This window comes from Tenrec ecaudatus, chromosome 5, assembly GCF_050624435.1.
Source record: "Tenrec ecaudatus isolate mTenEca1 chromosome 5, mTenEca1.hap1, whole genome shotgun sequence".
In the NCBI taxonomy this organism is placed as follows: domain Eukaryota; kingdom Metazoa; phylum Chordata; class Mammalia; order Afrosoricida; family Tenrecidae; genus Tenrec; species Tenrec ecaudatus.
The window spans coordinates 73478798-73493050 of record NC_134534.1 but is presented as its reverse complement, the minus strand read 5'-3'; the positions used below and the strand labels follow the sequence as shown (position 1 = coordinate 73493050).

Genomic DNA, 14253 nt, shown 5'->3' with positions numbered 1-14253 from the left:
CAGTCTCTGGATTCCGCACCACCCCTAGTCCAGGGCAAACACTAGGCACCCAGCCCTGTAGCCGCACTCTCGGCCTTCGAGAGATTGCCTTGATGGCGCGGCTCAGTTACGCCTTTCCCTTTTGGGTCTCTTCAATCTTCGGGTGCCGAACACCTGCACACAGTGGGTCGCGTGTACAACTCATTCTACAGACACTGTGCTCGGCACGGATGGCCCTAGGGACCCTGCCGGGAACAAAAGCTGGCAGGAAGCTTTGGAAAGAGGTTGAGCTGAGGGCAGGTCTGATCAGGAGTCTGCGTTTTGGCAGGAAAGAGGGGTTTTCGGCGAATTCTGCTCTCCCATGCTGTGTCCTACATCTCAATTGGAAAGAGCCGGCGGTCATTGGCCCTGTGAGCTGTCCCGGGAACAGCAGGGAACTAACAGCCATGAAACCGACATCCAGGAAACCCTAAGGAAGGAGCAGGTCGATTCTTCCGAGGGGTCTCGGTGAGCCCAAAGTGGCTCGATGGTGGTGGGTGGTGGGATGGAACCCAGGGCCAGCCCAGCACAGGGAGCCTGCCCTGAGGCGGGAGCACCCTCACTGCGGAGCGCAGACGCACCACTAGAATTCAGTGTCTCCTTGACCCCTTCCTGACATGCGTCCTTCAAATACCCTTCTTAATACCGAGCTTGTGTTTTCACACACACACACAGCACAGTAATATACACATCTGACGGACAAATAAACATGCACTCAAAAAGTCCTAGGCAGTAAATGTATTTTCGCTTGGCACTTAGTGGCATAGCAATATTATCTTTCTTTTACAAAACACGAGAAGGAAGAGCTCCAGGCTACTTGCGTTTGTCACTGAGGCATTTTCTCACTTGTGAAACAACGCGACTTTCCCTATGGTGTGAAAGTATCACCCTGCGCATTTAAACAGCTTCTGTTACACAAATTTCAAAACTTATCCTTCAAAACAATCTTGAAAATCTTTTGGCAGGGGATTTCAGGGAGAGGGGCCCAAGGGGCCATGTACTTTTAAAGTTCCAACCTTCCACCATGCAGTGCAGTACAGGAAACGCTCCACCATGGCCATGGAGCTGCACCCAGCATAAGACACCCGCGGGGACATCATCTCAGTTGTCTACCATTCCTCGTATGCGGAGCTCCTCCATCAGAGGGGCGCCATCCTCAGGTGACTGGCTCGGGCCAGAGGGGGGCCTGAAGTTTGCACTCATTGCAAACAGACCAGGGCCAGTGGAGCCAGCCCTCCCGGGCCAGCACGGTCTTGTAAAACGAAAAATTCTTCTTCCTTTTTCGTCCTAATGTGAAATCTACTATGGTGCCCACTTCCTCTGTCCCTTGTTCACTGAATTTAAACAGAGGTCATGTAGCACAAAGCCAACGCAGGCCAGCTGTCCCAGCTCTGACGTGCAAAGCTGAGCTGGCACTCACCTGCTGGCTGGCACCGATGCGGGCACGACACTGGCCAGGGCCAGGCGTAGCACCGCCCTGACCCGCAGCCTCAGGAGCTCAGCCAATGCTTGATACGTCAGGCTACCAAATTTGGGGGAGGTTTGTTATACAGCAAACTGTATACCAATATAATGGATAAGGTACTTAAACAAGTTCTTATATCAAATCTTGCTACTGTTAAATGGCTTACAACCACTTACCTAAAAATCGACGAAGTTTGATTGTATCTAAGTTAAAGTAGTCAATTAATCCATGAAGATTAAACAAATGAAAAGCTAAAGTTACTAGACTATTTCCTAAAAAGAAAGGAGAGATATTACATTAGTAGGAAAACAAGCTACCTGAATACATCGTGCTTCCAAATATGGATTATGAATATAAACTCAGGAGAAAGTTGAGCTGGATCCCACTTTTGCCCATCTAAAAATTGTGTTCTCTTATTTCACCAGTTATGAGCATCGAAGATAACAATTTTTCCCTGTTCTAGGAAAAATGAGTTTTGGAAGTTTCACCCATCCACAAGTAAAGAATTGGGAGGTAAGTCTTTTCAAGTAACAAATAGCAGTAACAAAAGCCACGGTACTCTCTTGGTAGGTCCCTTATCTCCTCTCTATCCCCTTTTACACCTACGTTTCTTGAAAGAGCTCACGGAGTGGGGCTGTTTTCCTCCTCAACTACCACACCTGTCAGTAACAACCGAAGTCACAAAAAGTCTAGAAATGACATTTGGAAAAGAACGGCAGGCTCTGTAATGTTGGGGTTTCCCTTCCATGGTGTAACTCTAGTTCCCAAACTCTCTACTGTGCTTTTCGAAGTACACATCTTGGACAAGTCGGCTCGTATCCCATAAGGCCACGCAACCCTCTGCTATTGGACCACAGAGTATTAGGGAGAGTGGTGACTCGGCTGCTTGCTCCTGTAAAGACTGTGTGTTAGACATCCCACGGAACAGCTCTGCTCTGTTGCCAAGGGCTATGAGTCACAAGCAACTCAGAGCTGTGCATTTTTAGTTTAAAATATATTTTAGAGGGATATGCACTCATAGATTGCAGCCAGCATTTGGATAATGTAATATAAACACATTTCTAATTTTCTCAAAAGGACTTTTAGGCCTTTTGGTGAAATTAATAAAGATGTAACCAGTCCTGCATTGAAATTGGCCAGTAACCGTGTAACCGTACATGGAAAGGCTCAGGACACATGATTTGGCTGAGCGACTTATCCGAAATGGCCAAAGCAAGTTCTCCCCAGAACTTGTGGCCGAGGACAAAAGAAATGCACTGGAACGATCTGTGCCGGTGGCAGGCCCAGAGGGCTGATTTTTAAAACACACACGGAACGTGTTTCATGTTCCAGAAATGAAGTGGCAAAGCGCATCCCAGGAGCGATTAGCAACCTCGAGCCCACGTGGACAGCACCGCCCGCGGGGGGCGCTTCCCTCTCTATGCTGCGCCAGCCTCCTTTTCTTTGGCGAGAGACATGCAGTTCACGAGATGCATCCATTCTGGACGCGAAAGGCAGCCGGGTTGATTTCCCGAAGCTGGGTTACAAATAGGACCAATTTCTAGGACCCCAAAGAAGTGACAACCTAACGGGGAAGATGCCCTCTGCTGGGGGCCCAGGCAAACTGCAGGCAGAGGCTCAGGTAAGGCTCCCACAGGACTCAGTGCCCACCTAGCAGAGCAGCACCCTTCCCTGGCCATGGACACCCACGCCTCCTCCCGGGGCCGCTCACCAGACACCGAGGGAACAGCCTAATGCCAAGGAAAAGGAACACAGAGAGCACACTAGCACTTGCCCTCTCCCACACATCGGGGCCATTTCAAAACAAGTGCTGCCTAACTGCGGTGAAAAAGCAAAGAGGCACAGGAGGGATTTTTTAAAGAAATGCAAATAAACACTCTCTCCAGAAAGAGAACTGAATGGGCTCGAGGACAGCTATCCTCGTGAAAATATACCACAGGGATTCCAGGGAGGGAGGGGCCGGGCAGGGTGAGTCCCAGGCCCCTGCGAGTGGCCGCTGGCACCAGGGCCCGTTCAGGGACGGCAAGCCACATGTTGCTATCTCCGTTGCCCGGCGTCTTGTGAAGACACATGGATGCTCCCTATGAAAGCCGCGACCCCAGCTTTCCTCCTTGGAGGAGACGGCTGGAGAACGGTCTCCTTTGCCCCCTCTCCCATGTTACTGAGCAAACGACCAGGCCAAGGAAGAGAGGGAATTGACTCAGAGGCAAGGAGAGCGGACTAAACTCTTGGACAGCGTGTGCACATGTCATCCCATGAAGACATGTTTAAAAGGTGAACAGCTCAAATTACATACTGCACATTGGGAGAATGTTTCCTTCCTCCTACCAGTCTGGTTACTAACAGCCTCTGTAACTTTCCGGTGCCTCTAGTTAACTGAGAAGGAGGCCTGCTGGCTTATGTGCACTGGGTTTTGAGTTAGGCCACTAACTACAAGGTCAGCGGTTCAAAACCACCAAGCGGCTCCTCGGGAGGAAGATGAAGCTGTCTACTTGTGTAGAGTTACAGTCGTGGAAACCCACAGGGGCAGTTCGGCACTGCCCTGCAGGGTCACTGTGAATGGAACTGACTCGATGGCAGCTGAGTTTGCCGAGTACATGTCACCACCTGTAAACTCATGGTGCGTTCTGCTCACCCCAATGATCTGGAACCAACCTGAAGAAGCATCCATTCCGTCATCCTCTTCCCAAATGCATCTTAGGGGCTAAGGTAATTAAAGGGACAATAAGTGTGCAGTGACTAATGCGGACTGGTGACTACTAGGTCCACCCACCTGACCGACACACGGTCAGCCTCACGACACGTTCCCCTGGCAATGTGCCGTGGTCTCTTAACCAGTGATTGCTAAGGTTAGAGAAAAACCATCCAGGATTTCAATGACTGACACGTGTTCCTGTAGACTAAAAGTACGCTGTGAGCTGGCAGTTTATAAATAAGGCTAAACCTCGAAGATGTGAACAGCAGCACGGTTTCATCTATATTTACCTGGAGATAACAATTTTTTTGAAAGTCATCTTTGAGTTGCATTAAAGAAACCCAAAACAAACCTCTTAGATCTAGAAGAGGCTGGGCCACCAGCTACGCCACTCTCTAGTTTTCAAAAAGTGTGAGGGAAGGACATGCATGTCAACGATCCCAGAGCCTTGCCTGCGCTCAAAGGCTGCGAGAGGACCAGACCCTCTCCACCAAGGGCACAGGGAGCGCTGCAAGAGAAATGGAAAAGGAAAAGGCGGGCAAGGGGAGGGAGGCTCTGCTGGTTAAAGCAAATGCCACTGTCTTCACGCCTCCGTCTGGACCAGGCCGGGTTCCTTTCCGTCAGCAGTCAGCAGACAGCCACAGGAATGCAGGAAGGCACCTTACCTCCCGGGGCCACAATGGGGTGCTAAAGCTACCAGGCCACCCGGTTTCAAGATGAACATAGCTGCATCACTTGCGTGCTTGTTTGTCTGACCTACTTGGCTTCTTTACAAAACAAGCTTCATTTCAAAGAGTTGACAAAGGGGGCTTCGAAAAGTTGGAGGAAAGATGGACTTGAAAGACAGTTATTTTCCATCAACTGTTTGAAGGTTCTCATAGAACAGGGATATTTATTTCACCTTCCTAACCGTCAGGATCGGATCCTTCTCTGAGGACGTTCATCTGCTTTATTAAAGCAAAAAAAGGTAACTGGATAAAGGGGGGGGGCAAAGACTAAGTGGCTACATGTATCACCAACAATCATGCCCAAATGTCAATCCTTTATGAAAACGATTCCTAAAGGGAATTCTGTTGCATGAGTTCCCTTTTCCCAGAAAGACTGGCAACACAAGTACCTCCACAAAACAAAGAGAGAAACAAACCTTCCGGGAGGGGGTTAAAGAGAGAATTTTTCAAACTCCTCCCCTCCCCGAGACTCTGAGAAGCTCTTCTGAAGTAGTCAGCTCTCCCCTCCCCCGCCACTAAAGGTGCCATTGTTCCCGTGCAGGTGCGCAGCCAAAGAGACGCCCAAGAGCCAGAGGTATTTAACCGTGCATGCACCTGCAGTTATCAAAACTGAAACACTCTACCAGAAGACCCCGTGGCCAGCGGCCACCGTGGAGAGAAGAAAAGGAGCCCGGCAAGCATATTTAGCCTGGGTCATAAATGTCAGCAGCGTTAGAGGTGGCCCAGGGGCGGGGAGGGAGGGCGAGTGATGGAGCATGACCACAAGACGAAACTGCGAGGCTGATTCTCTGGACTTCGAGATCAGTTAGTACGGGGGCACAAGAGGATGCTCTCCTCCACCAAGGCCACACAGACGGAAGGGAATGGCAGCCGCCGCCACCAGCAGCTGTAGCATCCGTGCAATCACCCACAAAGACTACATTCAACTTGAATAAGTCAAATTCGCCACTTACCATTTGTTAGTCTATCAAATAGAAAGATATCAAAATTCCAATTTCCAACTTTTTCCAGCATACACTGAAATGAAAACCAAACATTCCTCCTGTAACTTCATTTCAATAACATTCTCTATCTTTTGTAGGTCGTCCGTAGAGAAGTTAATGAAAATGGAACGTGACGGGTTACTTTAAGAAAGGCCACGTATCATTTTCCTCTCAACCATGGCTCTTCCAGGTGGCTCCTCAAAAGAATTAAGTCCAAAGTCAAAAACATGGTATTTTACAATTAATGGATATACAGGGAAGTATTTCTTTTAACTTATTCCTACAATCCCTTGGATTTCTGTGAACGCTCATATCAATTTCATGTGGTTCAACCATGGCATGATCTAGTGATCCTACGTCAGGAGAGCCCGGCGCATGCCACCCTCGGGGCTCCGTGATCAGTGCTCTCCTGACACCCTCCTCCTCACTATGCCACCGAGCGGGTGCTGTCTGCAACTCTCATCTGGGAGATGGAGGGCTCTGAGCCAAGAGTGAGCCGACCTCCTCCAAGGGAAGGGGCAGAAACGGGAAGCAGGCCGCCTGGTTTGAGAACCTAGCTGTACAGCATCTATATTAGCCCATATTTATTTATTGCTTTATTTTTTTAAAAGTGCTCTACACTTATGGATAATTTCTATTACTTATGTATCAGTATAAAACAATTAATAGCCTATAGCATATATTACATTTTTAGGATGGTGTGTATTTCAGTCAAGCAAATAAATCCCTCAAGTACCTTAAACACTACATAAATTATATTTTCACATGATGAATTTTATTCAGCACCATGTAGTCTTAGCTGAACGTGTCATGGTCTTCATTTCAAGCAGCAGGCTTTTGTTTCATGCACATTCGTCCATGAGTACGTCAGGACACAAGCTAGAGATCCTCCTTCTGATCATTCTACTAACCACCAGTGATGCATGGGTTAATAGTCTCGCCTTCGGAAAACGGACTTTAAAAATTTTTAAACTGACTTTTTAAAGTAGACTGACTTTAAAAAACAAACGCAATTTTCTATTCATTTCTCTCGACGAGAAAAGCACATTTCCCCACACTGTGCCCCGTCTCTACAAATTCATACAATTTGGCCTACAAATGTCAAGTCAAGAATAATTTAAAATTTCTTAACAACATGAGAATATTTAAAAGTCTCATTTGATCAAAGCTAGGCTCAACTCACCTCCAGCTTCACTAAGATGCTTTCTTTCTATTATATAAGGGCATAATAAATAATGCTCACGTTCATCGGATATCATGAAAGGAGGGCCACATTTTCTAAATGCCACACTGAAGGAAGAGGACTATGAAAAATCATTTCACTGGGCGCTCAGAGGCCAGACCTCCTAAGCCAGGGTTGCCTCTGACCAGCTGCGTGAACGCACAGAAGTCCCTCTGCTCTCCCGGTCTTACGGGTGTTTGATGGTGAAATAATTAACAGTCTACCCACCATGAAGATCCTTTGTCATCTTATGGTTTAATATGCTATGAAACAACTTGTTCTTAGTGTCAAAATAAATGAAAATACCTTAATTGCTCTAGTTATTTCAGTAATTTCCTTTGCTCTGTTATTATAGACTATATTGCTTTATATACCAAATTATAAAATATATCACTTCTCTAAAGGAAAAACCTACTAAACGAGTCCAACTTATTTTTTGCAGATAAAATAGGTACCATGTAGAAAATAGCAACAAATAGAGAAATAAAAGGTCTTCATTAGGTTTCTTTAAAAATGTAATGTTTTCCCAAAGCTGTACGCACCTTGGCTTGTCCATTGTAATCATCATCTAAAATGTTAAGAGAGCTTGAGGCTGTCGTACCGCGGAAAAAGCGCGAGGACCTAAGGTAGCGCTGGAAACTTAGTAATCTCCTGAGATTTCTGGCAGAGACAGAAACTTCAACTTCGGATGGAGCTAGAATAAAAGGAGCAAAGGGTGAGTGTGTATCCATTCCTGTGCACCTACTCTCTATGAAATGCTCCTGCTCGCCAAACGAAGAGTCTGTTCGAATTAGCCCTGTGCCCCAACTCTAGGAGAAAGCAGGCCCTTCATTTCGATTGCCAGTTGAGAAGCCCTGAATGAAAAATCAGATGGTCAGTGTTTCTCTTTGTTTCAAAAGCATTTTATTTTCATCATCATTGAGAATATACACACACCGGAGAACTCAGCTGTGACGGTGGAGTTGGTCCCAACCCACAGAGCCCCACGCGTGTCACGTCGGAGCACAACTGCAGTCCGCAGGGGTCAGCAGCTGACTTCTGTAGGCAGATTTCTAGATCTTTCTTCTGGGGCGCCCCTGATTGGGTGAGCAGTCAAAGTGTTAACTATGTGTACTACCCAGAGTCTTGTTTTAGAATTTAGGATTCTATAAAAGATGATGTCCAGGGGGACTGGGATTAGGACACAGTGTCTCTGAGGATTTAACAGGTACTGTCCACTCAGACAAGCAAAACCCAAAGCACAAAGAGCCACCTGCCATGGAGTCAATCCAACTCAGAGGGGCGTTCCTCGAGACGACTACCTAAAACCTCACCGTGCAGCCCTACTCCCCACGACACAGCCTTCTTGCCCGGGTTTCTCTCCCGGGCGCGCTGTGCTGTGGAGGGCACTGTTGATTCGTTCGTAGCTTTCGTCTTCCCTGCAGCCCAGCTCCGGCCAGGCTCACACGGTTTATTTTCTGTCACCCACATTCCAGCCCAGCTTAGGAAGCCGGCGCGGCTGGGTGAGTGGCTCAGGAGAGCTGTGGGGCACGGCTGGGTCTGTGCCCAAAGAGCCCATTGCCGCCGCAGGTGACCGCCAGCAAGGGGATCCGTCTCCACCAGAATTAAATGAGTGTTGTTTGTGAATGAAAAGAAAGGTGACAGGGGGAACTGATTACAAGGATCCACATGTGACCTCTTCCCTGGGAGAGGGACAGCAGAGAAGGGGGGAAGGGAGACTCCGGATAGGGCAAGATATGACAAAACAACGATGTATAAATTACCAAGGGCATATGAGGGAGGGGGGAATGGGGAGGGAGGAGGGAAAAAAAAAGAGGACCTGATGCAAGGGGCTTAAGTGGAGAGCAAATGCCTTGAGAATGATTGGGGCAGGGAATGTATGGATGTGCTTTATACAATTGATGTATGTATATGTATGGATTGTGGTAAGAGTTGTATGAGTCCCTAATAAAATGTAAAAGAAGAAAAGAGAAAAAAATGATTAGGGCAAAGACTGTACAGATGTGCTTTATACAATTGATGTATGTATATATATGAACTGTGAAAAGAATTGTATGAGCCCCAATAAATTGTTAAAATTAAAAAAAAAGAAAAAGAAAAGAAAGGTGACTTCTCATAGCATCCTCTGGCACCCCAGTCTCGGCTCCCCTGAGATAATGTTACACACACACACACACACACACACACACACACTCACACACACACGTGGGCTGGCTAGGGGCTACCCTGAGATAATGTTACAAACACACACACACACACACACACACACACACGTGTGGGCTGGCCAGGGGCTCCCCTGAGATGATGTTACACACACACACACACACACACACACACACACACACACACACACACAAGGGCTGGCTGGGGGCCTTTAGAAGCAATGCTTTCCTCTGGCCTTTCCTCCTCTCATTACGAGCAGGCTCTGGGTTAACAAAACAAAAGGGTTGGAGAGTCTTCAAATCTTGAGCAATATTACTCCCAAATCTTTCTCAAACTCTCCTCTCGCTTATCATCCAAATGGCCAAAAAACACTCCACTGGTATTTAGTTAGGAGACAAAAGAGGTCTGTAACCGAAAATTTTTAGGCCTGACCAGCACGTGCTCCATGGGCCACCAGAGGGAGCCCTGCAGCCACAGTCGCAGCCACGCAAAAACAAAGCAGTGCAGCGGCATGTAATTGAGTCTCCCATGCAGATGATTGCTGCTTTATTACTTTTAAAATTTAGTGCAGCAAGGTCGACCGAACCCTAGTGGCATAGTGGGTTATGCAGTGGGCTGCTAACCACAAGGTCAAAAGTTCGAAACCATCAGCCTCTCCAAAGAAGAAAGATGAGGCTTTCTGTTACCATAAAGATTTACAGTTCTGAAAGTCCAAAAGGGCAGTTCTTCCGTGCCCTACGGAGTCAGTATGAGAAGTGACCCGATGGCAGAGAGCTCTTCTGCTTTGTTTTTACCAAGCTGGCCAGTAGTCTACTGAAAGGTCAAGTTGATTGGTGGTGACATGAAAAATCTGCAGCGATTCAATCATCTGTTAAATCTTCCCCAAAGGCCTCCCTTTCTCCCTTCCAAGCCACCCCTGGCCCAGGGAGGCTGCAGACACAATGAAAGGGATTCGGTGATTGTAATGCAGAGGGATTTTATTGGCTGGTGTTTAGGAGTACATCACCAAGCCTTCCTGGTTCACCTTCGTCTGGGTGTTCTGCGCAAGCCCTGGCTGGCAGAGAGTGGTTGGGCTTGTGGGCACATTGGTTAGGAATTAAACACAGCTCTCCCGCAGGGAAGGAAGGAACTTTATCATGGGACCACCAATAGTGACATATCTAAAAGGCTGTTGTTAATACGGAAAAATTATATTTATCCTACATCTGTATCCAAAACCTCACTGCCTTTGAGTCCACTTGACTCCTGGAGACTCAACAAGGCCCTATCCTTCTCCAAAGGAGTAGCTGGTGGATTTGAACTGCTGACCTTGCAGTTAGCAGCCCAATGAAAACCCACAGCACCTAGGTTGAGTTGCTTTTGTGCCATTAGTCCCTTCTGACTCACAGAGATCTGAGACCCAACTGAACAAAATGATGCCTGGTCCTGCGCCAACCTCCCAATCACTGCTGCAGCCCACCCTGCGCCAACCTCCCAATCACTGCTGCAGCCCACCCTGCGCCAACCTCCCAATCACTGCTGCAGCCCGCCCTGCGCCATCCTCCCAATCACTGCTGGAGCCCACTGTGTCACTCAGTCTCCTCGAAGGTCTGTGGGAAGTCCTTTTCCACACAGACGGGCTTCGTTAGATGGCTTTTGACACGTGTAGTCATATAACTCCTGTGTGTTCCCTCTGTTGATGTTCACATGTGCATCCACCATATTCATGTTGATGATATGGTGTTTGCAATGAATTAAGTCATCAATCTGGCAAATTCTATTATGTGAACTCAAACCTCACCTCTACGACTAAGGCCATAAATTCCAAGTACCAACCTTTTTCTGTTCCCAGGTTTTACATGCCAATCACCAGTACTGTATATACTCGAGTATAAGCCTAGTTTTTCCAGCACATTTTAATGCAGTTTTTGTAGTAAAATTAGGTGCCTCCGCAGATATTCAGGTCGGCTTATACTTGAGTATAGACAGTAATTATCAATGTATTTTGGTTGCATATTTGATTGATTTTAAGCTAAGAAAATTGGCAGACTTCTTTAATTTCTTTATCATTGGCATTAGTTGCTAGTCTGTACATTCGAATAAATAATTATATTTAACTGGTCGACCTTGTCCTATCACTGACAGCTTGGTATGTCAGGACAGATCTTATTCTTTTTGCTAAAAATTCTGCCAAATAATGAATGTTAAATTGTATCAAAGTCTTCTTTTTAGCACCTACCGGGAGATTCAAAACTTTTCTCCTTTATTAAGGTGGTAAATTACATAGATAGCTTTTTGAATATTAAACTGATCTAAAAAGACAAATTGGATCCAAAAATGTTACTCTTTTGATATCTTACTGGAATCATCTTGATAATATATTCTTTAGAAATTTTCATCCATATTCCTGAGTGATATTGGCTATAATCTGTTCTTGTCATATCTTCATCAGTTTTTTTCTCCCAAGAGTTTGCTGGCCTCGGAAAACAAGTTAAGAACTGTGTCCTCTTGTCTTCTGTTCTTTAAAGGAACTTGTGGGTGGAATGCTAGGTTGGTGGTGTCTTTGTTCTCGCCGGAAGCTTGGAGCCATCGTTGTGTCTCCTGGCTCCCTCGTTTCTGCTGGGACAGAAGTCACTCCGGGCAACCTCAGCGCTGTGCCTTTGAAAGGGATATGCCTTCTCCTATCGCACACTTTTCAAGATTTTCTCTTTGACTTTGGTTTTCATAGCTTTCTAAGTTACCCCTTTGTGTGGTTCTCTCTGGTTACTCTGCTAAGTTCATCATACTTTTTGAATCTCTGGCTTAACTCTATTTGACTACGTTTTTAGACGTCTCCGCCATTTTCTTCTTGAATACTGCCTCTGTTTCTTTCTCGCCGCGCTCTCCTCCTGAGACGTGGACGACATCTGTGTTCTATGCCAGATTCCACACCGACGAATGGCAATTCTTGGACCCTGTATTACTTTGACAGGCTGCATGGGTGGCACAGATGATTAAGCGCTGCTAGCCACAAGGTTGATGGTTTGACCCCACCCAGAATTGCCTTAGAAGGTGGGCCTGGAGATCTGCCTGTGAAAGGTCACCGCTTTGGAACCCCTGGGGAGATTGGCTCTGCACACCTGGTTTGTCCCCAGCAGGGGGAGCCCCACTGGCAGGTGATGCCAACGTTATCCTGACAGGTGGTGGTGGTGGGTATTTTCTCTCCCTCAACCTGAGCCAACTGTGTGGTATCATGGGCAAAAGGGCACAGAGTCAGTGCATGTTTCCAAGATGAGACCTTATAGGACAAGGCTCTATGACACTTCCCGCGTCTGGAACCCTCTCTAGGAATGCTTGCTCTGGGGGCAGGTAGTTACCATCTCAAAAAGCCCAGGGGCCTCGGGATAAATGCTGGCAGGAAGTCCAGCACCCCAGTCCTGGTGTTAGACGTGTGAGTACAGAGCCGTCTTGCATGGGGATGATGCATGAAAAAGAACAGAGTCTTCGATATGCAAAGTGACTCCAGGAAAAGCAATCCGAAACTCCTCCGGCTGTTTCGAGTCATTCCAGCTGAAGCCTAGGACACTGAGGAGCAGAGACAGGTCTGAACTTTTATGCCTCAATAGAATTCCTGACTCTCAGGATCACAAGCCTCACAAGCAGGTGTTTTATATGATCCCTTGCTGTCAGGAGGAGCAATGTTACTGAAGCCTCACATGTCTTAAGCACTCTGCTGGGTGAGCCTAGAACGCTAAGCCCTGACCACGCTTTACCCGGGGACCGGACTCACGGTTGCATTTGCAGCCAGCCACCCAAGAGTAGGCTTACTCTAAACGGGGTAATCCCAAGTTCCTGTTCCTCAGTTGCAATAGAAACTCATGTGCATAGCATCTGCCAGGACCCCGTGAGCGGCTGCGGCAGGGCCTGGGGAGCAAAGCAAACTGCTGCAATGTGCTGCTCAGACTGCTCGCTCGGCCAGAAGCCCTGGTCTCTTAGCCCAAAGTCTCGTGTTTCTGATGTTGTAATAGGCTGTCGTGAATACAATCCCAGAGCCTACACAATTCTGAAATGTTACAAGGCAATTGATAGCCAGAACACATTCTATATGGATTTTTTCCTCGATATGCATTTTAACATGTTCTATCCTTTTGCCTTTTTGTTTCATTCAAAATATTTTGCTGTTACCGTATTGCACTTCACCAATTGTCTCATTTCTTTCTAATTTTCCATTGAAGGAAAAACTCAATACGAAAAGTGTTAAGTATGATATTTCTTACTGCTAGCATTTCCATTTGAGTCTCTATTTTTTTAAGTTTCAAGTTTTCTGTTGAAACTCTCAATTCCTTTTCTTAGCTCATTAACATACTGATTTAGTTCTTTGAAAGCCCCTGTAAAATAATTGCATTATCAAAATCTTCCACAAATCTGTTTTTGTTATCTGTTATTGCTCTTCATTTTTAGTCATGTTATTGTGACTTCTTGTGCCCGTTTGTTTTTTAAGTAAGTGTCTGACAGTACACATTGAAAAACAACAACAAAACCAAACCTAAAAGTAGGAATATGGCACACCCCCTCCAAAAGAAATGCGCAGTTCCTTTACAGCATGTGACTAGAGGCCCTAGAATCGATCCCTTAATCCAGCAGTCCCCAACCTGTGGGTCGAGACCCCTTTGGGGGTCGAACGTCCCTTTCATAGGGGTTACCTGATCCATAACAGTAGCAAAATTACAGTGATGAAGGAGCAACGAAAATAATTTTATGATTGGGGGGGGGGAGGTGTCACCACAACATGAGGAATTGTATTAAAGGGTCGTGGCATCAGAAAGGTTGAGAACCACTGCCTTAATCTAATCAGTATGGGAGTTATTATGAAAATGGGATTTATTTCTAAAGCATGCAACATCATGGCTAAAAGCTAAGCATGGAAGGCTAACCAGTACCAAACTCCCCAACCTATGGGGGTTATGAATGCCTGGTTTCCTTTTTCTGTCCAAATCTCTGCTCATATTTTCATCTACTTT

The 14253-nt window shown here is 46.6% G+C and overlaps 1 protein-coding gene across 1 annotated transcript in view; it reads right to left on the bottom strand.

Annotated features, from left to right (window-relative positions):
* PDE7A (phosphodiesterase 7A) overlaps positions 1-14253 on the bottom strand; it is a 77159-nt gene that overhangs the window by 13258 nt on the left and 49648 nt on the right. Inside the window, exons 4-6 of the mRNA XM_075549626.1 lie at positions 7654-7805; positions 5860-5923; positions 1660-1755 (exon numbers count right to left, since the gene is read on the bottom strand). Coding sequence (XP_075405741.1) covers positions 1660-1755; positions 5860-5923; positions 7654-7805 — 312 coding nt within the window. The remainder of the gene's footprint in view (positions 1-1659; positions 1756-5859; positions 5924-7653; positions 7806-14253) is intronic.